Here is a 27,330-nt window from a genome sequence, read left to right as displayed (position 1 = left end):
AAGTTTCCTTATTCGAACAGTATAAAACACATTTAAGTTTCCTTATTCAAACAGTATAAAACACATTTAAGTTTCCTTATTCAAACAGTATAAAACACATTTAAGTTTCCTTATTCAAACAGTATAAAACACATTTAAGTTTCCTTATTCAAACAGTATAAAACACATTTAAGTTTCCTTATTCAAACAGTATAAAACACATTTAAGTTTCCTTATTCAAACAGTATAAAACACATTTAAGTTTCCTTATTCGAACAGTATAAAACACATTTAAGTTTCCTTATTCGAACAGTATAAAACACATTTAAGTTTCCTTATTCGAACAGTATAAAACACATTTAAGTTTCCTTATTCAAACAGTATAAAACACATTTAAGTTTCCTTATTCAAACAGTATAAAACACATTTAAGTTTCCTTATTCAAACAGTATAAAACACATTTAAGTTTCCTTATTCGAACAGTATAAAACACATTTAAGTTTCCTTATTCGAACAGTATAAAACACATTTAAGTTTCCTTATTCGAACAGTATAAAACACATTTAAGTTTCCTTATTCAAACAGTATAAAACACATTTAAGTTTCCTTATTCAAACAGTATAAAACACATTTAAGTTTCCTTATTCAAACAGTATAAAACACATTTAAGTTTCCTTATTCAAACAGTATAAAACACATTTAAGTTTCCTTATTCAAACAGTATAAAACACATTTAAGTTTCCTTATTCAAACAGTATAAAACACATTTAAGTTTCCTTATTCGAACAGTATAAAACACATTTAAGTTTCCTTATTCGAACAGTATAAAACACATTTAAGTTTCCTTATTCGAACAGTATAAAACACATTTAAGTTTCCTTATTCAAACAGTATAAAACACATTTAAGTTTCCTTATTCAAACAGTATAAAACACATTTAAGTTTCCTTATTCAAACAGTATAAAACACATTTAAGTTTCCTTATTCGAACAGTATAAAACACATTTAAGTTTCCTTATTCGAACAGTATAAAACACATTTAAGTTTCCTTATTCAAACAGTATAAAACACATTTAAGTTTCCTTATTCAAACAGTATAAAACACATTTAAGTTTCCTTATTCAAACAGTATAAAACACATTTAAGTTTCCTTATTCAAACAGTATAAAACACATTTAAGTTTCCTTATTCAAACAGTATAAAACACATTTAAGTTTCCTTATTCAAACAGTATAAAACACATTTAAGTTTCCTTATTCGAACAGTATAAAACACATTTAAGTTTCCTTATTCGAACAGTATAAAACACATTTAAGTTTCCTTATTCGAACAGTATAAAACACATTTAAGTTTCCTTATTCAAACAGTATAAAACACATTTAAGTTTCCTTATTCAAACAGTATAAAACACATTTAAGTTTCCTTATTCAAACAGTATAAAACACATTTAAGTTTCCTTATTCAAACAGTATAAAACACATTTGTCAATATAAACTTGTTTTGGGAAAGCACTATCTGACGGTGTATTATAACACAGATCAACTTATTTCTTGTGTTTGTTGAAAAATACATGACACTTTGTAAAAATATAATAATTGAGTTATTGTGGTAAAAAAAACAAAAACTAAAAAATGCAATTAATTTGACGAAAAACTGTTTGGCCCTGTTAGATATTACACTGATTTACTTTGTCACCTGCAGTTTGTATAAGACAAAGCTATAATATGTTGATGTATGAGAATTGTTTTTTGAATTACATCCCTTGTGACCTTGGTTTACGAACAGGTCCTCCAGTGTGGCACAAAAACTACCCGGTGGCCGAGGGGAGTCGGCAGTCTCCTATTGATATCGTCCCTCATCAGGCTTCCCATGACCCCAGCCTGGGACCCCTTCTCCTCAACTATGATCACTGCTCCTCCATAAACATCTCCAACAATGGACACTCTGCCGTGGTCACCTTCGACGACTCGGACGACCGTTCAGGTAAGGAAAACGGCGTTTCGTTTTATTGCCACGTGATTATGGAAATGTGTATTTTCAAATATCGGGTTGTTTCCAGTCCGTCTTAGAGACTTAGACAAACTTTAACAGCAGTTTTCACATCTGTAAAGTTGTGATTTATGGTAAAGGTAAGTGCTGTCATTGATTAAAGGGGAACATTATCAGCAGACCTATGTAAGCGTCAATATATACCTTGATGGTGCAGAAAAAAGACCATATATTTTTTTAACCGATTTCCGAACTCTAAATGGGTGAATTTTGGCGAATTAAACGCCTTTCTGTTTCTGGAGGGGATGACGTCAGAATGTGACGTCACCGAGGTAACACACCCGCCATTTTCATTTTCAACACATTACAAACACCGGGTCTCAGCTCTGTTATTTTCCCTTTTTTCGACTATTTTTTGGAACCTTGGAGACATCATGCCTCGTCGGTGTGTTGTCGGAGGGTGTAACAACACTAACAGGGAGGGATTCAAGTTGCACCACTGGCCCCAAGATGCCAAAGTGTCTGCCGCCAGACCCCCGTTGAATGTGCCAAAGTGGCTCCACATTTTACCGGCGATGACAGACATGGCACAGAGATGTATGGATAACCTGCAGATGCATTTGCAACGATAAAGTCGTGAGTTTTGTTGATGTTGACTTATGTGCTAATCAGACATATTTGGTCGCGGCGTGACTGCCAGCTAATCGATGCTAACATGCTACGCTAATCGACGCTAACATGCTATTTACCGGCGGTGCTGAAGCAGACATGGCACAGAGATGTATGGATAACCTGCAGATGCATTTGCAACGATAAAGTCAACTAAATCACCAAGGTGAGTTTTGTTGATGTTGACTGCCAGCTAATCGATGCTAACATGCTACGCTAATCGACGCTAACATGCTATTTACCGGCGGTGCTAAAGCAGACATGGCACAGAGATGTATGGATAACCTGCAGATGCATTTGCAACTATATTACGTTTCCTTCCACCCACATTTAATGCGAAACAAACACTTACCAATCGACGGATTTAAGTTGCTCCAGTGTCACAAGATGCAAAAGTCCTGATCGTTTGGTCCGCACATTTTACCGGCGATGCTAACGCAGCTATTCGGCCATGCTATGGCTATGAATAGCGTCAATAGCTATTCGCTCAATAGCTTCAGTTTCTTCTTCAATACTTTCATACTCCAACCATCTGTTTCAATACATGCGTAATCTGTTGAATCGCTTAAACCGCTGAAATCCGAGTTTGAATCCGAGCTAATGTCGCTATATCTTGCTGTGGTATTCCCATTGTTTGTTTACATTGGCAGCACTGTGTGACATCACAGGGAAATGGATAGTGGTTTCGCAAATAGCGAAAATCAAGCACTTTAAAGCTTTTTTTAGGGCTATTCGGAGACCGGTAAAGTTTTGAAAAAAAATTCAAAAAATACAACAAGCCTCTGGGAACTGATTTTCATTGTTTTTAACCCTTTTGAAATTGTGATAATGTTCCCCTTTAAGTTTACAGTAAAGGTGTAGAATACACGGTGCTAAACTTAGCGGTTATTATGATCCCATAAACCCCCCCCCATCCTTTGCATCCATTAGGGCAGAACTAGTATGTCATAGACGGCCTTCACAGAGAAAACAACAATAAATCCTTTAAAGCACCTGGTTTTGTTTGTCAGGCGTGGCTCCACTTGGGGGTGACTTCAGCATTATGTACTGTATATCATGTAGCTGTCAAAGGTAAGTTCTCTCATTGGAAAGGTTGTCCTGGGTTTGGCACAGTACAAGGGTCGAATGGGAAATGATTAAATACATACATCTTTAATTAATTAAAACTGGAAATGAATAAATAAATGTGTCACCAAATGTGTCATTAATTAATTTGATGTAGAATTACTGTACGGCCCAAAAGTTTGGACACGCCTATTCAATGCGTTTTCTTTATTTTCATGATTTTTTACATTGTAGATTGTCACTGAAGGCATCAAAACTATGAATGAAGGCATGTGGAGTTATGTACTTGACAAAAAAAAAGGTGAAATAACCGAAAACATGTTTTGTATTCTAGTTTCTTCTGATTACTTATTTTGCACACTTTTGGCATTCTCTCGATGAACTTGAAGAGAAAATCACCTGAAATGGTTTTACTTCACAGGTGTCATAGTTTTGATGCCTTCAGTGACAAACTACAATGTAAATAGCATTGAAAATAAAGAAAACACACTACACTATATATATATATATATATATATATATATATATATGTATATGTGTGTATATGTATGTATACATATTCAGTGTTTCCCACAGGTCAGGCATCTATTTGTGGGGATGTGGTTGGGCGGCGGGGTGGGGGGTGGGGGGTGAGGCAGCGTTGACCAAGAAGAATGCGCAGTCGGAATATAATTACAACACTTTATGTACATATTTATATACATATTTATATACTATTTACATATTATATTCACAGACAGAGTCCCATTGCTTTTATGAGCGGTCGAGCGAGTCAAAAGCTGAAAAAAATATATATATTTATTTATTTTTTTTATTTATTAAAAAAAAAATTATTTTTTTTTTTATATGTGGCTGCCGTAATTCTTTCGTGGCGGGCCGCCACAAATAAATGAAGGTATGAAGGTGGGGGAAACCCTGTATATGTACAGTTTATATATGTGTATATATGTATATATATATATACAGTATATACATATATATATGTGTGTGTTTATATATGTGTATATATATGTGTGTGTGTATATATATATATATATATATATACACATATAGGTGTATGTATGAATGTATGTATGTATATATACATTATACACACATATATATGTATTTACACACACATAATATATGTACCCACGTGTGTGAGAATGTGTAAGTGTATGAATATATATATATATATATATATATATACATATATATATATATATTAGGGATGTCCCGATCCGATATTGATATCGGAAATCGGTCCGATATTAGCCAAAAAAGTGAATATCGGATTTTATCGGACTGAATCTAAAAACTCCGATATAAGCTGTCCATTTTCCGTTGCAGCACTTCTATAATAAGTGACTGGTTTGATCACACTCCAACACAGTAGGTGGCGGCAATGCCCCTTAATTAACGTTGGTGGCGGCCGCGGAAGAAGAACGTCTCTGATCCAGCACGCACAGCCCACGTGATCACAACGACAACGCGTGTGCTCAGCAAAGTGTACTGATGTCGGCTGTGTGGAAGTATTTTAACTCACAGAATGCCGAAATGCTTATCTTCTTAAAAAAAAATCTCCACATCATGCTCGGACTGCAGAAAGTGGAGAAGGAGGAGGAGGAGTAGTAAGGGTAGTCAGCACTGACTGATTATTATTTGTTTTATGCTCTTGTTATTAGAGTGATATGTTTATTGTGTTTACACTATTCTTCAGTGAAGACTAAGAGTAATTACTACATTGTTTTGGGCATAGTCAGTCAGTGAAACTGGAGTTGTGAACTCTTAATTTAGAGCAGTTGGACAGTGGACAATATTGTGTTGTTTTTGTGGTTTTTGTCCCTGCCCACAGTTGTTTCCAACATATGCTGACAGTAAAAAAATAACTGAAGTGAACTTGAATTGTTTGCACTTTAAAACGTTTTTTGTTTTTTTTATTGGATTTATTTAGGTTATTTTTCAGGGTCTTTTAATTTATTTTAAATTTATACTTTTCAATTGTATAATTATGTTGGTATTAGTGGTTATTTTGTAATTTAAGTATAACATTTTGTTTTTATTGGATTTGTTGAGGTAATACTCTTATGTTGAAGGTTAAAATTTATGTAACCATCCATCCATCCATTTTTTACCGCTTATTCCCTTTTGGGGTCGCGGGGGGCGTTGGCGCCTATCTCAGCTACAATCGGGCGGAAGGCGGGGTACACCCTGGACAAGTCGCCACCTCATCGCAGGGCCAACACAGATAGACGGACAACATTCACACACTAGGGACCATTTAGTGTTGCCAATCAACCTATCCCCAGGTGGATGTCTTTGGAGGTGGGAGGAAGCCGGAGTGCCCGGAGGGAACCCACGCATTCACGGGGAGAACATGCAAACTCCACACAGAAAGATCCCGAGCCTGGATTTGAACCCAGGACTGCAGGAACTTCGTATTGTGAGGCAGACGCACTAACCCCTCTGCCACCGTGAAGCCCTTTATGTAACCAATTGGTTAATAATAAATGGGTCAGTTTTTCCTATACTTACTCTTGCTGACTATTGTTTTCTGTTTTAACACTACAACATCAGTAACAGTAACATCACTTTATCAAGCCTTTTCGAACATTCTACAAAACAAAATAAGGAATAAATATATGTATGATTCGTGCCTATATCGTATCGTATTGATATCGGTATCGGCAAATACTCAAGGCTACAATATCGGTATCGTATCGGAAGTGAAAAAGTTGTATCGGGACATCCCTAATATATATATATACATATACACATATATATATATATATATATATGCTACTTTCCATGCTAACAGCTTTCATCCCTCCTCGACCCAATTTTTTTTAGCCCAATGCGGCCCCCAAGTCAAAAAAATGTGGACACCTCCAGTCTACATAAACTAACTGCATTTAATAGATTATTAAACATTTTTAAAAGTATTTTCTACCCCAACTCTGGCCCTTGTGTCATTCTGACGAAGCTGACTGGCCTGTGATTGGCGAGACCCGCCTGTCAAGAGGATGTCCGAGACATCATCAGCAGTAGTGATGTGATGTGTGTGATGAGTCCTTGGCCAGCAGCCCGGCCCTCAGGCACACACACACACACACACACACACACACAAACACACAAACAACACTTTCCTTCTGACGTGCGCTGCTCAGTGCAATGAAAGCTCAGAGTATTAATGCTGGACACAAATAGACATTTCAACACCACTTAGCTTTGTCATTTTTTGTTGATTTACCCGAGAAGAGCGATGATAGATGTGTTGGAAGAGCAGCCTGTCCGTCACCAGCTCTCATCCCAAAGATGAGTGACTATCACAACTCTGCAAAGTTACATTCTTTCTTTATCAATGCTACAGTAGGTAAGGCGGTATATTGGCCTCATTCCTGTGAGAATCCTGCGTGTGACTGACTCATTGAGGGGTGGGACTTTCCAGGGCTAGCTGCAGTGTGCTCAAACAACCACTAGGTCGCATCTGTGAGTAGGTAATAATGTATCATCTCTTTCTCTTTCGGACTTCTCAGGTCTTATGGCTCTCAAGCCAGATGTGGCTCTTTTGATGACTGCATCTGGCTCACAGATAAATCTTAGCTGACGTTGCTTAACAAGATAAGTAAGTAATAATTCCGCTGGTAATCACAGTGTTAAAAATAACGTTCACAATATAAAACATTCTCATGCATTTTAATCCATCCATCCTGTTCAAGAAATCGCATTACTGGTCAAAAGTATTTGATTTATTATTGGTTAGCTTTGGAATAACAATGTTATTAAAAAAACATTAATAACATTTTTAGTTGTAATCAGGGAAAGTCCAAATAAAAGAGAAGACGTAGAATTGTGTTGTCAGCAGGCGGGACGACACTGTACAAGTGTACAGGTCTACATGTTTCTCCTCATTGAGCTAAATTGAATGTAGTCTGTGTTAACTCCTTGCTTCTTGTCTGCTTAATAAATGTCATCAGTGTTTGAACCTGACAGTTGTATTCGGTGTTAAAAATATGATATGGTTCTCACGGAAATACATTTGAAAATATTTGGCTTTCATGGCTCTCTCAGCCTAAAAGGTTGGCGACCCCTGTCTTATGAGGTCGGTAGTGCAGTCTTCACTTACGCTTCAAGTCCTTGGGGGCCTCATGTTTTTTTTAGATTTTGAGAAAATTCAATATAATTTGAGGGGTACACCAAAACAATTGGACTTGACCTGGGGCTGCATAATTAGTTACATAATTAAATACACTATAGGATACATGGGACACTCACTGTTGACAATGAACATCTTTTTTATTTTGTATTTTTTTAATACATTGACACTTCTGTACGTTTGGTTTTTTTTTAAACTTTTTTTTCCTTTTAGTCGGTTCATGTGATTCTTTATCTGCTTGTGGTGAAGATGAAGGCAGTACATTGCTTCTCACTGTGACTGAATTATAGGAGAGAGAGGATTTTTATTTTATTAAAAAAATGTAATGTTTTTTCATGAATTTATTATTATTTTTTGTAATGTTTATTATTTACAAATATTTTTAATTTAATTTTTTTTTTTTTTGGAGGGCAGCAAAAAATTGTCTGTTTTTTTCAGTACCTGTATTATGATTTCCCTATCAAATAATTAAATAAATATTTATTTTTTTTAAAAAGTAAGGGATGAGCCAAAAACTAACCCAGACAGCATTAAAAAGTTAAAGTACCAAGGATTGTCACCATCACCCTTGATCACCTCCTGAGAGGTCAGGGGATTCATCTAGGACGGGGGTCAGCAACCCACGGCTCTGGAGCCGCATGCCAATCTTTAGCACCGCCCTAGAGGCTCTCTGGAGCTATTTCAAATATGTATGAAAAATGAAAAAAAAAGAATGAAAAAAAAATACATATTTTGTTTTATTATGGTTTCTGCAGGAGGACAAACATGACACAAACCTCCCCAATTGTTACAAAGCACACTGTTTTTAATAAACATGCTTCACTGATTCGAGTATTTGGCGAGCGCCGTTTTGTCCTACTAATTTTGGCAGTCCTTGAACGCACCGTGGTTTGTTTACATGTATAATTTTCTCCGACTTTCTAAGACGTGCTTTATGCCACTTCTTTTGTACGTCTCATTTTGTCCACCACACTTTTAACGTTGTGCGTGAATTCACAAAGGTGAGTTTTGTTGATGTTATTGACTTGTGTGGAGTGCTAATCAGACATATTTTTTTCTCTTTTTTTTTTCTTCTTTGTCATGGAAAAGGGAGGTTTTTGTGGTTGGTGCACTAATTGCAAGTGTATATTGTGTTTTTTATGTTGATTTAATTAAAAAAACAAAAAAAAACGTTTTTTTGTTTTGTTTTTATGTTGATTTAATTAAAAAAAACAAAAAACTTTTTTTTTTTTTTTTTTTTTTTTATAAATAAAAAATTATTCTGCGGCCCGGTGGTTGGGGACCACTGGTCTAGTATGTTCACTATTTTATCAAAAGGACAAACTTGCAATCCATCCATCCATTTTCTACCGCTTATTCCCTTTCGGGGTCGCGGGGGGCGCTGGCGCCTATCTCAGCTACAATCGGGCGGAAGGCAGGGTACACCCTGGACAAGTCGCCACCTCATCGCAGGGCCAACACAGATAGACAGACAACACTCACACTCACATTCACACACTAGGGCCAATTTAGTGTTGCCAATCAACCTGCAATAAGAAACATATTTTTAAAGTAAAGTAAGTTTTTTTTTTGTTAAAATAAAGCCAATAATGACATTTTTTTGTGGTACCTTTTATTTAGAAAAGTATCGAAATATATTTTGGTACCGGTACCAAAATATTGGTATCGGGACAACACTAGTACATATATTGGCCTTAAAAGTATATAAGCCGTAGTTGTGCACATTGAGTGAATTATATTTATGTAGCGCTTTTCTCTAGTGACTCAAAGCACTTTACATAGTGAAAGCCAATATCTAAGTCACATTTTAAAAGCAGTGTGTGTGGCACTGGGAGCAGGTGGGTAAAGTGTCTTGCCCAAGGACACAACGGCAGCGACTACGATGACAGAAGCGGGGATCGAACCTGGAACCCTCAAGTTGCTGGCACGCCCACTCCACCAACTGAGCTATACTGCCTCTTGAAACATGGAATATTTAAACAGGCGCTTGTGTTCGTTCACCAGTTGAACAAAAGGTAGCGATCCGGCCTTACGGGGCCCATTAGTGGTGTGTGTGTGTGTGTGTGTGTGTGTGTGTGTGTGGGCGGCGACCATTTTGATCTTTGGCTTGGGGGCCGTGTCTTGTGCATTTCATTGTTTATTCTGCATGAGGGTGAGTGCAATACACACTAAATGGCTGACTGAATTATTGTGTCCTTCATGGTTTTTATTAGACTAAAAATATGAACCTGCTGAGAATATCTTTTCCTTTAAATTCTTCTTTTTTTTTTTACAATGTGCCTTTCTTCTGCAGTGATCCAGGGAGGCCCTCTGGAAACCCCTTACAGACTAAAACAGTTTCACTTCCACTGGGGAGGGAAAGGCTGTGATGGCTCCGAGCACACTGTGGCAGGGAACAGCTACGCCTCAGAGGTCAGGGTTTAGCCAAAGTTTCGCATTACCAAAGTTTTAAATCCACAAAACTGTCTGTACGTTTTTATTCTATTTGTCTTTTCCCCCCATCCAGCTTCATTTGGTTCACTGGAACGCAGCGAAGTACAACACATTCGAGGAGGCGGCGGCGAATGAAGACGGACTTGCTGTCCTGGGCATCTTTTTGGATGTAAGATTACCGTATTTTTCGGACTGCAAGGCACATTTGCTGATACTGTAATATGATTGTTCATGTTTTTCATTCAGTACAAATTGTGCTTTAAAATTCGGGTGTTGACGTAGAAGGTATCTTATCCCTTTCCACAGCTAGCTTTTACGGCTAATACAATAGCATGCTGATGTGTTACTACGCTAGAAAAAGAGTTCCTCTGTGTTTGCTCTTACAATAACAATGTCGCTACAGTTTGGTTATTATACAAGTTACGGAACGTGAATGAAGTATTTTGAATGCATTTTTAAAATGATTTAGAGGTAGAATTGATTGCATTGCAAGCCGCCAAGAACGAGACGATTTTTACATGATAGATTAGAAAATTTAAAGGCCTACTGAAATGAGATGTTCTTATTTAAACGGGGATAGCAGGTCCATTCTATGTGTCATACTTCATCATTTCACCATATTGCCATATTTTTGCTGAAAGGATTTAGTAGAGAACATCCACGATAAAGTTCGCAACTTTTGGTCGCTAATAAAAAAGCCTTGCCTGTACCGGAAGTAGCCGACGATGTGCGCGTGACGTCACGGGTTGTGGAGCTCCTCACATCTGAACATTGTTTACAATCATGGCCACCAGCAGCTAGAGCGATTCGGACCCAGAAAGTGACAATTTCCCCTTTAATTTGAGCGAGGATGAAAGATTTGTGGATGAGGAAAGTGAGAGTGAAGGACGAGAAAAAAAAAAAAAGACTACAGTGGGAGCGATTCAGATGTTATTAGACACATTTACTAGGATAATTCTGGAAAATCCCTTATCTGCTTATTGTGTTACTAGTGTTTTAGTGAGATTATATAGTCATACCTGAAAGTCGGAGATGTGTTACTACGCTAGAAAAAGAGTTCCTCTGTGTTTGCTCTTACAATAACAATGTCGCTACAGTTTGGATATTATACAAGTTACGGAATGTGAATGAAGTATTTTGATTTGCATTTTGGAATGCATTTTTAAAATGATTTAGGAGGTAGAATTGATTGCATTGCAAGCCGCCAAGAACGAGCCGATTTTTACACGGGTTGTGGAGCTCCTCACATCTGAACATTGTTTACAATCATGGCCAGCAGCTAGAGCGATTCGGACCGAGAAAACAATTTCCCCATTCATTTGAGCGAGGATGAAATATTCGTGGATGAGGATAGTGAGAGTGAAGGAGTAGAAAAAAAATAAATACAAAAAAAAGACTAGGGCAGAGGGAGCGATTCAGATGTTAGACACACTTACTAGGATAATTCTGGAAAAAATTTGCTTATTGTGTTACTAGTGTTTTAGTGAGATTATATAGTCATACCTGAAAGTCGGAGGGGTTAGGTGACCGCCAGTGTCTCTGAGTGAAGCCGCGGAGGAGCCAAGAAAGCTGCAGCTGCCTCTTTGACATCTGCAGGAAGAACGACACAAGCTCCGCTCATGTTTACGATAAGAGCCGACTTATTACCACAATTTTCTCACCTGAAACCTCCCGGTTGACATGTGGTAGGGAAACATGTTCCCGTATTAAAGCTTCCCAACAAACTAAGAAACACCGGCTGTGTTTGTGTTGCTAAAGGCAGCTGCTTTCCATCGACATCTTTCTTCTTTGACGTCTCCATTATTAATTGAACAAATTGCAAAAGATTCAGCGACACCGATGTCCAGAATACTTTGTAATTATGCGATAAAAACAGACTACTTTTAGTCGTGATCGGTGCTGGGAGAACATGTCCGCTACCACCGGTGACGTCATGCGCACACATCATCATAACCGTCATCATTACACGACGTTTTCAACAGGATAGCTCGCGGGAAATTTAAAATAGCAATTTACTAAACTAAAGCGGCCGTATTGTCATGTGTTGCAATGTTAATATTTCATCATTGATGTATAAACTATCAGACTGCGTGGTCGCTAGTAGTGGCTTTCAGTAGGCCTTTAAAAAATTGCAGTTCCCCTTTAACAATCATGAACTGCAATTTGGGTCCTTGGCCCATTGCCAAAGGACTCCACAGGAGTCCTTTGGCAATGGGCCAAGGACCCTATTGAAACTGTAAGGTTTTATACTTTATTATTATTCCGCACCTTTGCGCTGTAATTTGACCCCCTTAACATGCTTCAAAACTCACCAAATTTGACACACACATCGGTACTGTGTACCTTCCCAACATATTAAGCAACCAAACCACAAAAATCAAAATTGCGCGCTAGCGCCCCCTAGGGAAAAAAAACACTGCTTGTAACTTCCGTTAGCAATGTCGTTAAGACATGAAACAAAAACCTCTATGTAGGTCTGACTTAGACCTACATTTCCAATTAGAAACTTCTATAGCAAAAATCAACAGAAGTTTTGCAAAAACTCATTCAAAGCAAAATTTTCGCAAAAAATGCTATTTTTGCCTCTTTGAGCTGTAATTTGACCCCCTTAAAATGCTTCAAAACTCACCAAACGTGGCACACACATCAGGACTGGCAAAAATTGCGATCTAATGAAAAAACTAAACCCGACAATTAAAAAATGCGCTCTAGCGCAATTTTTGAATAAAACACAGCAATAACTGCTCCTAGGAAGAAAACACAAACAAAACTGCTTGTAACTTCCGGTAGGAATGTCGGAGAGACCTGAAACAAAAACTTCTATGTAGGTCTCACTTAGACCTACATTTTCATAATTGACATACTTCAGCAAAAATCAACAGGAAGTTAAAAATTACCCCTTCAAAATAAAAGTTTTGTAAACAACCGTCACCTTTTTTTCAAAAGTTATCTCCTCTGTGTCGGAGAGACCTGAAACAAAAACCTCTATGTAGGTCTCATTTAGACCTACATTTTAATAATTGACATACTTCAGCAAAAATCAACAGGAAGTAAAAAATTACCCCTTCAAAATAAAAGTTTTGTAAACAACCATCACCTTTTTTCAAAAGTTATCTCCTCTGAGCGTTTGTTGTTTCGGCTTCAAACTCGTACAGGAGAGAGTTTGGACCCTTCTGATTAAAATTATAGATCAGAGTTTTGATTACTGCTCCGGTTTTGATTATACGTGCCTTCAAAGAACCCCTGCGCAAATTTTCCTAAAAAATGTCATTTTTGCCTCTTTGAGCTGTAATTTGGCCCCCTTAAAATGATTCAAAGTGCAAGTTAAAGCTCTACTATGCCAAGCGAAAGCCATTTATCAACAACATCCAGAAACGCCGATCTGTAATTTCACCCCCTTAACATGCTTCAAAACTCACCAAATTTTACACACACATCAGGACTGGCAAAAATTGCCATCTAATAAAAAACCAAACCCCTGAAGTCATAATTGCGCTTCAGCGCCCCCTAAGAAAAAACCCTGACATAACTGCTTGTAACTTCTGTTAGGAATGTCGTAGAGACATGCAACAAAAACTTCTATGTAGGTCTGACTTAGACCACGGCTTGGCAGCGGCCAAAGGTGGACCCGACCAACGCTGCTTGCAGCTTTAATTTTCTTCTTGTATCAGACCGGGGATGAACACCGATGGCTCCACACCATAACAGATGCTCTCTACATGGTCAAGTTTAAGGTGAGTAGCATCTTCCATGTTGCGCAATGCATGTGTTGCTACCTGCTTCTGGTGTCGTCGCCACAGGGGACTGGCGTGGATTTCAAAAGTTTCAACCCCAAGTGCCTCCTACCCAGCAGCCTGCACTACTGGACCTACCTGGGATCACTGACCACGCCCCCACTTCACGAGAGTGTCACCTGGATCGTCCTGAAGGAGCCGATCACCGTGTCAGAAAAACAAGTGAGTGTTCTTTTTGGACTTGCACAACATGCAATTAGGACATGCAACCTGTCGGCAAACCCTACCTGTGGGTAGGGTTTGCCGAAAATTACACTCGAGTACTGTTTCATCAAAGGTACGGCCAGCCCGGGACAGGTTTACTCTGGCACACGGCCCGCAAAATAAATTGAAGTATAACATGAGCTGGAATTAAAAAAATGCTGTTTAAAATGTGTCCACTGGATGTCGCAATAGCAATTCAAGTGTAACCCACGTCACACATAACACTGTTTAAAGATGATGTAAGTCTCCTCTGGATTGGCTACCGCTACTCCAATTAGCGTCTATTGTGGCTGGCAGCAGACTAATCCTGTAGCAACGCACAATCCCTTTTTTTATTGTAAACTATCCACTCAACAGATAAAAAAAGCGAAACAGTAAAATGCAAAGTCAACATGACCATCATCTTTGTATTTAGATTTCCGTGCAGCACTCGCAGTTTGTTGACGGCACGATGTGCACCCTGAACTCCATTGTAAAAATGTGTGTTTTATGATTAAATCTACCGTGTTCACATTGGTTCCGATTCGGATCATGTTACCTTTTAATTCGGCTATTATGGTGTCATTTTGATAATTGTCTTGATTATATTTTAATTGTAACATATACGAAGGTCCTGAGTAGTCCTGGGTTCAATCACGGGCTCGGGATCTTTCTGTGTGGAGTTTGCTTGATCTCCCCGTGACTGCGTGGGTTCCCTCCGGGTACTCCGGCTTCCTCCCACCTACAAAGACATGCACCTGGGGATAGGTTGATTGGTAACACTAAATGGGCCCTAGTGTGTGAATGTGAGTATAAATGTTGTCTGTCTATCTGTGTTGGCCCTGCGATGAGGTGGCGACTTGTCCAGGGTGTAGCTTGCCTTCCGCCCGAATGCAGCTGAGATAGGCTCCAGCACCCCCCGCCACCCCAAAAGAGACAAGCAGTAGAAAATGGATGGATGGATTTAACATAACATTGAACTAACCATTTTTCTTTTCTGATATATATATATACACATACATATATATATACATACATATATACATATACACATGGATGGATTTAACATTTAACAGGTGGGGCGGTATAGCTCGGTTGGTAGAGTGGCCGTGCCAGCAACTTGAGGGTTGCAGGTTTGATTCCCGCTTCCGCCATCCTAGTCACTGCCGTTGTGTCCTTGGGCAAGACACTTTACCCACCTGCTCCCGGTGCCACCCACACTGGTTTAAATGTAACTTAGATATTGGGTTTCACTATGTAAAGCGCTTTGAGTCACTAGAGAAAAGCGCTATATGAATATAATTCACTTCACTTCACATTTGAATGAGGGTAAATGAATGTGTTGTGGCAGTTGTGGATGTCAACAATGTGGCGGTTTGAGGAAACACTCGGTTGCTTTTCCAAACGCATCTTTAATGAATTGCCAATGTGATAATGCTGAGCAGGAAATGCTTAAAGTTTAATGGCTTTATAAAAACACAGAGACATAATCTAAGTTAAAGGTGTTCTGGAAACGGCTCCGTTTTTTTGTCAATTTTTCCACTAACTTGAAGTGTTTTGCCAAGAGGATTATGTGTCGTGTACATTTTTGGAATATGCCTGTTCTATTTTTGGCCAAAAGAAAACAATTTTGAAGTTGTCTTTATTTTTAAGTTATTGTGCCGTGATTTTACCAGTCTGACCCGCGTAGGAATAGATTTTCCTCCATGCGGCCCCTGGGATAAAATGAGTACAAACAGCTAAGACATAAAACATATCTTCAACTTACCACTTGTCTTCTTGAGTTGAAAGTGAAATTCTTGCAGGCTAAAATGTGAAAATGTTTCCTGACACAGATGACAGCGTATTATATAATGTTGTTTTTCATAGTCCGATGCCGTGTCACTTTTTATAGTGTGTAGTCTGAGTACACTCATGTGACTGCCAGCTTTGATTGGTGAAACAGAGTCATGTGATCATGTGACTCTGCCCGCTGTAAGAAGTCTCTCCCGAGCCAAAGGAATAGGTCTTTGAAAGCAGTCATTAGTAGAATATTCGCCCCCCGTGACCCCAAAGGGAATAAGCGCAAGAAAATACATATACATATATACACATACATATATATACACATATATATATATATATATATATATATATATATACACATATATACATACATATATATATACATACACATATATATACATATATACACACATATACATATATATATACACATATACATATATATATACACATATACATATATATACACATACATATATATCTATATATATATATATATATATATATATATATATATATATATACATATATATATATATATATCTATATATATATATCTATATATATATCTATATATATATACATATATATATATATATATATAGATATATATATATATATATATATAGATATATATATATATAGATATATATATATATATATATATAGATATATATATATATATATATAGATATATATATATATATATATATATAGATATATATATATATATATATATAGATATATATATATATATATATATATATATATATAGATATATATATATATATATATATATATAGATATATATATATATATATATATATAGATATATATATATATATAGATATATATATATATATATATATATATATAGATATATATATATATATATATATATATAGATATATATATATATATATATATATATAGATATATATATATATATATATATATATATATATATATATATAGATATATATATAGATATATATATATATATATATATAGATATATATATATATATATATATATATATATATATGTATATACATATATATATATATATATATATGTGTGTGTTTGTTTGTTACTTTACTGTAAGTTGTCCGAGGTTATGGCTTTAAAAAAGATGCCACAGTTGAGCAGTCGGTTGTGAAATCCGCTCTTCTGCTTCTCTGACGCCACAGTTTGCTTCATCAAAGTGCAGTTCAGCATCACTTGATCTGTCTGCAAAAATGTAAGAGTTCAGAAGGGCGCCGACCTCCTCTGGGTTTTCCAGAAACGCACAGTTTACGGCGGGGCTATATTTAGGGAGGGAAACATCCTTCACGCTGCTGTAAGTCAGAGGGGTTAACGCCGGGCCTTGTTTAGCTCAGCAAATAATCACAAAGTAAAGGTGCTAACTCTTCTCTGCTGACGCCTTAAGCTGCCTAACTGTCTGACCTCATCAGCCGTCCTTGTGACCTTGCTACCTTCCTCTTCCCTTGCCTACTTATGGGAGGGACAAGTGTTGAAAATGAGTTTCTGTAAACCCGCGTGTGCTCAGTTTGTATTTTCGATCCCACTAAGTCATTATAGGCTGAAGGACGTACCACTTTTTGGAGACTTTTATTGTGAAATGCATATATGGAAACACTATTTGTGCAAAATTCTTTAGAATCCTTATATGTACTGTATTACTGCAATGATGCATGTATTATATTGTATTCAATTTCATGTATTACCATATTCAGAACATTCTACTTGCTGACATTTGTACTTGGCCCTATGGTCATTTCAAATATTTCCCATAATTCTCCAGTGTCCCCAATTGAACTACAGTACACTTACACTGATAAATATAATCAACAAATGCTTTGTTTAATTCTGCGAAACATTTAAAACTACTGCTCCACTCTTTCTGAGAATGTTTTTTGAAATATTTACAGTTGCACTGTACTGGTCAATGATTCTATCAAAATGCAGTTATCAATCATGGTTTTACGAAAATGTTATTTTAAAACAGTAATACTAAGTGTAGGGAGTTTTACTGCAATTTATCATTAATATTGTTTAAAGTTACAAACCCCGTTTCCATATGAGTTGGGAAATTGTGTTAGATGTAAATATAAACGGAATACAATGATTTGCAAATCCTTTTCAACCCATATTCAGTTGAATATGCTACAAAGACAACATATTTGATGTTCAAACTCATTAACTTCATTTTTTGGCAACACGTGCCAAAGTAGTTGGGAAAGGGCATGTTCACCACTGTCTTACATCACCTTTTCTTTTAACAACACTCAATAAACGTTTGGGAACTGAGGAAAGTAATTGTTGAAGCTTTGAAAGTGGAATTCTTTCCCATTCTTGTTTTATGTAGAGCTTCAGTCCTTCAACAGTCCGGGGTCTCCGCTGTCCTATTTTACGCTTCGTAATGCGCCACAAATTTACGATGGGAGACAGGTCTGGACTGCAGGCGGGCCAAGAAAGTACCCGCACTCTTTTACTACGAAACCACGCTGTTGTAACACGTGGCTTGGCATTGCTTTGCTGAAATAAGCAGGGGCGTCCATGATAACGTTGCTTGGATGACAACATATGTTGCTCCAAAACCTGTATGTACCTTTCAGCATTAATGGTGCCTTCACAGATGTGTAAGTTACCCATGCCTTGGGCACTAATACACCCCCATACCATCACACATGCTGACTTTTGAACTTTGCGCCTATAATAATCCGGATGGTTATTTTCCTCTTTGTTCTGGAGGACGCCACGTCCACAGTTTCCAAATATAATTTAAAATGTGGCCTCGTCAGACCACAGAACACTTTTCCACTTTGCATCAGTCCATCTTAGATGAGCTCGGGCCCAGCGAAGCCAGCGGCGTTCCTGGGTGTTGTTGATAAATTGGTTTTGCTTTGCATAGTAGAGTTTTAACTTGCACTTACAGATGTAGCAACCAACTGTAGTTATTGACAGTGGTTTTATGAAGTTTTCCTGAGCTGTGTGGTGATATCCTTTACAGACTGATGTCGGTTTTTGATGCAGTACCGCCTGAGGGATCAAAGATCTGTAATATCATCGCTTATGTGCAGTGATTTCCCCAGATTCTCTGAACCTTTTTATGATTTTACGGACCGTAGATGGTAAAATCCCTAAATTCCTTGCAATAGCTCGTTGAGAAATGTTGTTCTAAAACTGTTTGACAATTTGCTTACAAAGTGGTGACCCTCACCCCATCCTTGTTTGTGAATTACTTAGCATTTCATGAAAGCTGCTTTTATAGCCAATCATGGCACCCACCCGTTACCAATCAGCCTGCACACCTGTGGGATGTTCCAAATAAGTGTTTGATGAGCATTCCTCAACTTTATCAGTATTTATTGCCACCTTTCCCAACTTCTTTGTCACGTGTTGCTGGCATCAAATTCTAAAGTTAATGATTACTTGCAAAAAAAAAAGTTTATGAGTTTGAACATCAAATATGTTGTCTTTGTAGCATATTCAACTGAATATGGCTTGAAAAGGATCTGCAAATCATTGTATTCTGTTTATATTTACATCAATTTCCCAACTCATATGGAAACGGGGTTTGTACATCCCTAAAAAAAGACTAATTGTTGACTATCTTAGTTACTTAGACCGTAATGTGTTTGTATGATTTCAGATCGTGGTATGTCGTTTCTGAATGAGAAAATACATTATTATCTCTTATATTCATGTTAGCATTTGAGCTAGCTACCCTTTAGCGCCCTAACTTGCTTCTCCAGTAAACGAGCAGACTCACCGGTCCATGAATTCATCAAAGTGCAGTTATCAATCATGGTTTTACGATAATTTTATTCAAAAACCGTAGTACTAGCCTTCGGGAGTTTTACCGTTTATCATTTGTCAGCTTGCTTTTCCAGGAAATGAGCAATATCATCGGACCGTGATTTGTTTAAAGTTATCAATCATGATTTTACGAAAAATTTACAGTAATACGAAGTGTAGGGAGTTTTACTGCGCTTTATCATTAATATCGTTTAAAGTTACAAACCCCTAAAAAAGACTAATTGTTGACTATCTTAGTTGCTTAGACCGTAATTTCTTTGTATAAATTTAGTTTATGGTATGTTCTTTTTTTTAATGGGAAATGTATTCATGTTAACATTTAGGCTAGCTATCCAGCCATTAGAACGCTAGCTTGGTTATCCAGTAAACAAGCAGTCTCACCGGTCCATGAATTCATCAAAGTGCGGTTATGAATCATGGTTTTGCGAAAATGTTATTCGAAAGCAGCAATACTAACGGTTGGGAGTTTTACCGTTTATTATTTAGATTGCAGAGTTCAGTACATATTCCGTACAATTGACCACTAAATGGTAACACCCCAATAAGTTTTTACTTTGGGTTAGCCTACACTATACAGTATTTACACCTTTACTCGTGTTCACTTCACAGCCACAGACGGTTCATATAGGTTTTTATATTATTTATACATTACTTTGTTTGTTTCAGTGACTATGTTATTTAGTCACTAAAGTAATTACAAATTGTGTTGACAACCACAGGAACCACATGGGTTAGCCTACTTTATACAGTATTTACACCCTTACTCGTGTTCACTTCACAGCCACAGACGGTTCATATAGTTTTTTATATTATTTATACATTACTTTGTTTGTTTTAGTCACTTTGTTATTTAGTCACTAAAGTAATTACAAAATGTGTTGACAACCACAGGAACCACATAGGTTAGCCTACTCTACACATTATTTACAACCTTACTCGTCTTTACTTCACAGCCACAGATGGTTCATCTAGTTATTTATATTATTTACACATTACTTTGGCTGTTTCAGTCACTATGTTATTTAGTCACTAAAGTAATTACAAATTATGTTAACAACCACAGGAACCACATGGGTTAGCCTACTCTATACAGTATTTACCACCTTACTCATGTTCACTTCACAGCCACAGACGGTTCATATAGGTTTTTATATTATTTATACATTACTTTGTTTGTTTCAGTGACTATGTTATTTAGTCACTAAAGTAATTACAAATTGTGTTGACAACCACAGGAACCACATGGGTTAGCCTACTTTATACAGTATTTACACCCTTACTCGTGTTCACTTCACAGCCACAGACGGTTCATATAGTTTTTTACATTATTTGCACATTACTTTGTCTGTTTCAGTTACTATGTTATTTATTCATTAAAGTAATTAAATTGTGTTCACAACCAGAGGAACCACGTGGGTTAGCCTACTCTATACAGTATTTACCACCTTACTCATGTTCACTTCACAGCCACAGATGCTTCATCTAGTTATTTATATTGTTTAGACATGACTTAGTCTGTTTCAGTCACTATGTTTTTTAGTCACTAAAGTAATTTATTCATGGTATTGGTGACTAATTGTTGAATATCTTAGTTGCTCGGATGTGTTTGTATCAGTTTAGTTCGTGGTATGTCGTTTCTTAATGGGAAAACATATTATTGCCTTTTGTATTCATGTTAACATTAAAGCTAGCTAGCTATCCCATTAGCGCACTAGCTTGCTTCTCCAGTAAACGAGCAGACTCAGCAGTCCATGCGTTTGTCAAAGTGCGGTTATCAATCATGGTTTTACGATAATTTTGTTTGAAAACGGTAATACTAATCGTCGGGAGTTTTACCGTTTATCATTTGTACCATTTAACGTTACAGTTGGACAAGTTGAAAAACTTATTGGGGTGATACCATTTAGTGGTCAATTGTACGGAATATGTACTGTACTGTGCAATCTACTAATAAAAGTTTCAATCAATCAACATTACATCCCCAAAACAGACTCTGCGACTAATTGTTGTTTTGGTCTTTGAGTGGAACAGCTAAGCAAACGAGCGTCACACACGACCGATGCATTACGAAAGTTTTCAATTTAATTCCAGCTGGGCAAGTTCCGAATGCTTTTGTTCAGCGGAGAAGAAGAGGACCACAGGATGCGCATGGAAAACAACTACCGGACTCCTCAACCCCTGAAGGACAGGAAAGTGCGATCGTCAAATTGACGGATTTGCCAAGAATCCTGTGACATGACGCTCTTGGAGACGACGGAGCGAATGCAACAATGTGAGAATATTTTCATCTCAGGGCAAGTTGTCTGAGGGACAATAAAACATGCATGATTTGTTTAATTGTTGAAGCTTTGACGCCGAAACAGAAGTGTTGGTTTGAAAAATAAACTGTATTGGACAGAGCTTACTTTTCATTTTAAGAGTCCTTCGATTGCACTTATTTCATAGTCCTGGATCCAAAAATTCAGTCTTCGGGTTGAATTCCCACCAAATTAAAGAGTAATTACAGTTGTGTAGTATTTAGTAGGCATGGTTTTTAGCACTTGAACATGCAAAAGTGAACAGAAAGTCACAATTTAAAGAGGTTTTAGTGTTTAAAGAATTGAAAAATGATCAACAGAGTTGACATAAATATTTAACCCATTCAGCTAAATGAATCACTATCTCTTATTTAGTCACTACAATAATTACAACCACAGGAACCACATGGGTTAGCCTACACTATACAGTATTTACCACCTTCCTCATGTTCACTTCACAGCCACAGACGCTTCATATAGGTTTTTATATTATTTATACATTACTTTGTTTGTTTTAGTCACTAAAGTAATTACAAAATGTGTTGACAACCACAGGAACCACATAGGTTAGCCTACTCTACACATTATTTACAACCTTACTCGTCTTTACTTCACAGCCACAGATGGTTCATCTAGTTGTTTATATTATTTACACATTACTTTGGCTGTTTCAGTCACTATGTTATTTAGTCACTGAAGTAATTACAAATTGTGTTGACAACCACAGGAACCACATAGGTTAGCCTACTCCACACATTATTTACAACCTTACTCATGTTCACTTCACAGCCACAGACGGTTCATATAGGTTTTTATATCATTTATACATTACTTTGTTTGTTTTAGTCACTTTGTTATTTAGTCACTACAGTAATTACAACTTGTGTTGACAACCACAGGAACCACAAAGGTTAGCCTACTCTACACAGTATTTACAACCTTACTCGTCTTTACTTCACAGCCACAGATGGTTCATCTAGTTATTTATATTATTTACACATTACTTTGTTTGTTTTAGTGACTATGTTATTTAGTCACTAAAGTAATTACAAATTGTGTTGACAACCACAGGAACCACATGGGTTAGCCTACTGTATACAGTGTTTACACCCTTACTCGTCTTTACTTCACAGCCACAGACGGTTCATATAGTCTTTTACATTATTTGCACATTACTTTGTCTATTTCAGTCACTATGTTATGTATTCATTAAAATAATTACAAGTTGTGTTCACAACCAGAGGAACCACATGGGTTAGCCTACTCTATACAGTATTTACACCCTTAATCTTGTTCACTTCACAGCCACAGATGCTTCATCTAGTTATTTACAGTATTTAGACATGACTTAGTCTGTTTCAGTCACTTTGTTATTTAGTCACTAAAGTAATTACAAATTGTGTTGACAACCCCAGGAACCACATGGGTTAGCCTACTCTATACAGTATTTACAACTTTATTTGTGTTCACTTCACAACCACAGATTGTTCATCTAGTTCAGGGGTAGGGAACCTATGGCTCTCGAGCCAGATGTGGCTCTTTTGATGACTCCATCTGGCTCTCGGATAAATCTGAGCTGACATTGCTGAACACGATAAGTAATTAATAATTCCACTTGTAATCATAGTGTTAAAAATCCATCCATCCATCCATTTTCTACCGCTTATTCCCTTTCGGGGTCGCGATAACATTCAAAATATAAAACATTCTCATGCATTTTTATGTTCAAGAAGTTGTGTTAATGGTAATAAGTAATTTATTTATTATTGGTTAGTGTGGGGCTTGCCCCCCTGGGGGTTCTTCAGACCACCAAGAGCCTGTTTTAGGGTTACAATATTGTTTTATTTTATTTTTCTCTCAGTTGCTTTCCAGCAATTGTCTTTTTCTCTTTCGTCCTCACTCGCGCTCTGGCTCCAGCCTCAAACCCATCTCTCCTCCTGGCTGCTGCTTATAACAGAGCGACAGGTGATTAGATAAAAAGGCCCAGGTGGGCCTTCCACGCAACATCCTGCTTTGCTGCAGGCCCGCAGGCCACACCCCCTCCACAGTTAACTTCAGAATAACAATGTTATTACAAAGAATAAGAGACCTATTATACTTTGGAATTGTTGGTCTTACTTAAAAATGCACGCCTTTAGTTGTGTTCAGTGTTAAAAAAAAATATTATATGGCTCTTAGGGAAATACATTTTAAAATATTTGGCTTCTTGGCTCTCTCAGACAAAAAAGGTTCCCGACCCCTGATCTAGTTATTTACATTTACATATTACTTAGCTTAATTCACACATTACTTCGGCATTTTGCTTTGATGGCTCTGATTTTTACGTTTTTACAGATAAAAAAAGACGGTTTTATGAAATCACATGCCTGTATTAGGACCTCCGCTTTTTAGGAGGGGAGAAAGACTCCTGCGAGAAAATGGTGCTCAAAGAAAAAGAAAAAGAAGGTGAGCTGCTAGTATTCAATATTGCGTCCTCTTCCACTGTTGTTTTCTTCAAAATGCATGAGAAAACACTACAAAAAGAAAACTTATTATTAAAGTGTGGACACAGTGGGTCCTTTAACAGTAAAATGCTTATAATATAATTCTAGTCATGGTTCCATTCACCCTGGTATTGTTTGCAGTGTATCTATAAGTAGTCTGCTGTCCTAAATGCTGTCATTGCTGCTCCACCTCTGAAGTCCCTGTGGTTGTGGAGCTTTGAGAGACTAACAATCCTAACTTTAGCTGGGATTGGATTAGTGCTGTGTTTTCCTAAGTGTGCTGCTCGGCCAGCTCAGGAATGGGGCTTTATTTTTAGAATTTATGTTTATGATTTATGTGCTTCAGACAATTTGCATTAAAGAACATCGGCTGGTTAATTTGCACAATTCAACACACCTGAGAAGGAGCAGGAAGAAGCAAATATTCAATCATACTTTTTCTCCAGGTACTTCTTTCACTTCCTAACTTTGACATGTTTCCACTACATACAATATCAGGGGTGTACAAACTTTATCCACTGAGGGCCACACGCTGAGAAATTAAAGCAAGCGGGGGCCATTTTGATATATATATATATATATATACTTTTTAAAATACAGTATATATGTATAAAAAAATATACATTTCAGCCTCCACTCAGGCTTGATCCCGGGGACTCATTGTAGTGAGCATAACTCAGCTTTTATGTTAAATACATTCAACCCAATAGTTGGGTTATCAAGCAACCAACAATGAGTTAGCGTATCTCAATCAATCAATCAATGTTTACTTATACAGCCCTAAATCACTAGTGTCTCAAAGGGCTGCACAAACCACTAGGACATCCTCGGTAGGCCCACATAAGGGCAAGGAAAACTCACACCCAGTGGGACGTCGGTGACAATGATGACTATGAGAACCTTGGAGAGGAGGAAAGCAATGGATGTCGAGCGGGTCTAACATGATACTGTGAAAGTTCAATCCACAATGGATCCAACACAGTCGCGAGAGTCCAGTCCAAAGCGGATCCAACACAGCAGCGAGAGTCCCGTTCACAGCGGAGCCAGCAGGAAACCATCCCAAGCGGAGGCGGATCAGCAGCGCAGAGATGTCCCCAGCCGATACACAGGCAAGCAGTACATGGCCACCGGATCGGACCGGACCCCCTCCACAAGGGAGAGTGGGACATAGAAGAAAAAGAAAAGAAACGGCAGATCAACTGGTCTAAAAAGGGAGTCTATTTAAAGGCTAGAGTATACAGATGAGTTTTAAGGTGAGACTTAAATGCTTCTACTGAGGTGGTATCTCGAACTGTTACCGGGAGGGCATTCCAGAGTACTGGAGCCCGAACGGAAAACGCTCTATAGCCCGCAGACTTTTTTTGGGCTTTGGGAATCACTAATAAGCCGGAGTCCTTTGAAGGCAGATTTCTTGCCGGGACATATGGTACAATACAATCGGCAAGATAGGATGGAGCTAGACCGTGTAGTATTTCAACTTTTGGGTTAAATAATTCAACCCAACAGTTTGGCCGGGAATAAACCAACATTAAGTTATCATAACTCGACATTTTGGCTAAAAAATACAACGCAAAAGTTGGGTTTGAACTAACCTAACATTGCAGTGAGCATAACTAAGCTTTTATGTTAAATACATTCAACCCAGTAGTTGGGTTATCAAGCAACCAACATTGAGTTTGCATAACTCAACTTTTGGGTTAAATAATTCAACCCAATAGTTGGGTTTGAAATAACCTAACATTGCAGTGAGCATAACTCAGCTTTTATGTTAAATACATTCAACCCAATAGTTGGGTTATGAATCAACATTGAGTTCGCCTAACTAAACTTTTGGGTTGAATAATTTAACCCAAAAGTTTGGATAAAAATTACCCAACATTAAGTCATCATAACTCAACTTTCTGGTTAAATAATTCAACCCAATAGTTTGGTTGGGAATAACCCAACATTAAGGGTTTTGGTCAAAAAAATATTAAAAATGTCATTATTCAGTATTATTTTGTTTTATTTTTATTCAACTTTTAAATCCCCAGATCTATATTAGGTCAATCTGTCAGTATAATGATTTTAAAGATTTAAGTTGTATGCTCTTTTTGTCACACAAAAAACCCTGTTTTTAATGGAAAAAAAATCACAAAATATGCAATATTTTCACCCAATATTTTTTTTTTAATATTTGAGATTATATGATAATTGGAGCCTTAAAAAGCTCAATATCTCATAACAGCATTGATTTTAATTCATTATTATTTTTTTGAGTAATGACACTTAAAAACAAATCACACTAAAATAATTGTGGATCCAAAAGGGTCCTACTCATTAAAGTGTTAGTAAAAAAAAATTATAATTTATTTTTTGTTTACTTCTAACCCGAAAAGCTCGAGATCAACTACAGATCTATCTGTCAATTATAATTTTTATTGTTGTTTATGGTTTTTGTTTGTACATTTTAGGCCCTTCTTTAAAAAAAACAGCTAATTCTTTTTATATGGCAAACAGAAAATATGCAACATTTTCCACAGTGGAAAATTTAACGTGACGTAATCGGAGCCTTGAATTGTTCAATAATTCATAAAAACATTGATTTTGATTCATTATTATTTTTTAAAGAAAGAAACAGCCTGCATGGCAGCTTTGTGTTATTAGAGTAAACATTGCAGCATTTTCTTCTTACATTTCATACCACTTTTTTTGTT

The 27,330-nt window shown here is 37.0% G+C and overlaps 1 protein-coding gene across 1 annotated transcript in view; it reads left to right on the top strand.

The window, feature by feature from the left end:
• Positions 1–22,248, top strand: part of ca7 (carbonic anhydrase VII) — a 28,998-nt gene extending 6,750 nt beyond the window's left edge. The window contains exons 2-7 of the mRNA XM_061887294.1: positions 1,765–1,962; positions 10,131–10,249; positions 10,344–10,439; positions 13,942–14,004; positions 14,071–14,226; positions 21,946–22,248. Coding sequence (XP_061743278.1) covers positions 1,765–1,962; positions 10,131–10,249; positions 10,344–10,439; positions 13,942–14,004; positions 14,071–14,226; positions 21,946–22,065 — 752 coding nt within the window. The 3' untranslated portion in view covers positions 22,066–22,248. The remainder of the gene's footprint in view (positions 1–1,764; positions 1,963–10,130; positions 10,250–10,343; positions 10,440–13,941; positions 14,005–14,070; positions 14,227–21,945) is intronic.
• Positions 22,249–27,330: the final 5,082 nt, after the last annotated feature.

The sequence above is a fragment of the Nerophis ophidion genome, linkage group LG25 (genome assembly GCF_033978795.1).
Source record: "Nerophis ophidion isolate RoL-2023_Sa linkage group LG25, RoL_Noph_v1.0, whole genome shotgun sequence".
In the NCBI taxonomy this organism is placed as follows: domain Eukaryota; kingdom Metazoa; phylum Chordata; class Actinopteri; order Syngnathiformes; family Syngnathidae; genus Nerophis; species Nerophis ophidion.
The sequence above is the reverse complement of the archived record's forward strand: the minus strand, read 5'-3'. Positions and strand labels throughout refer to the sequence as shown.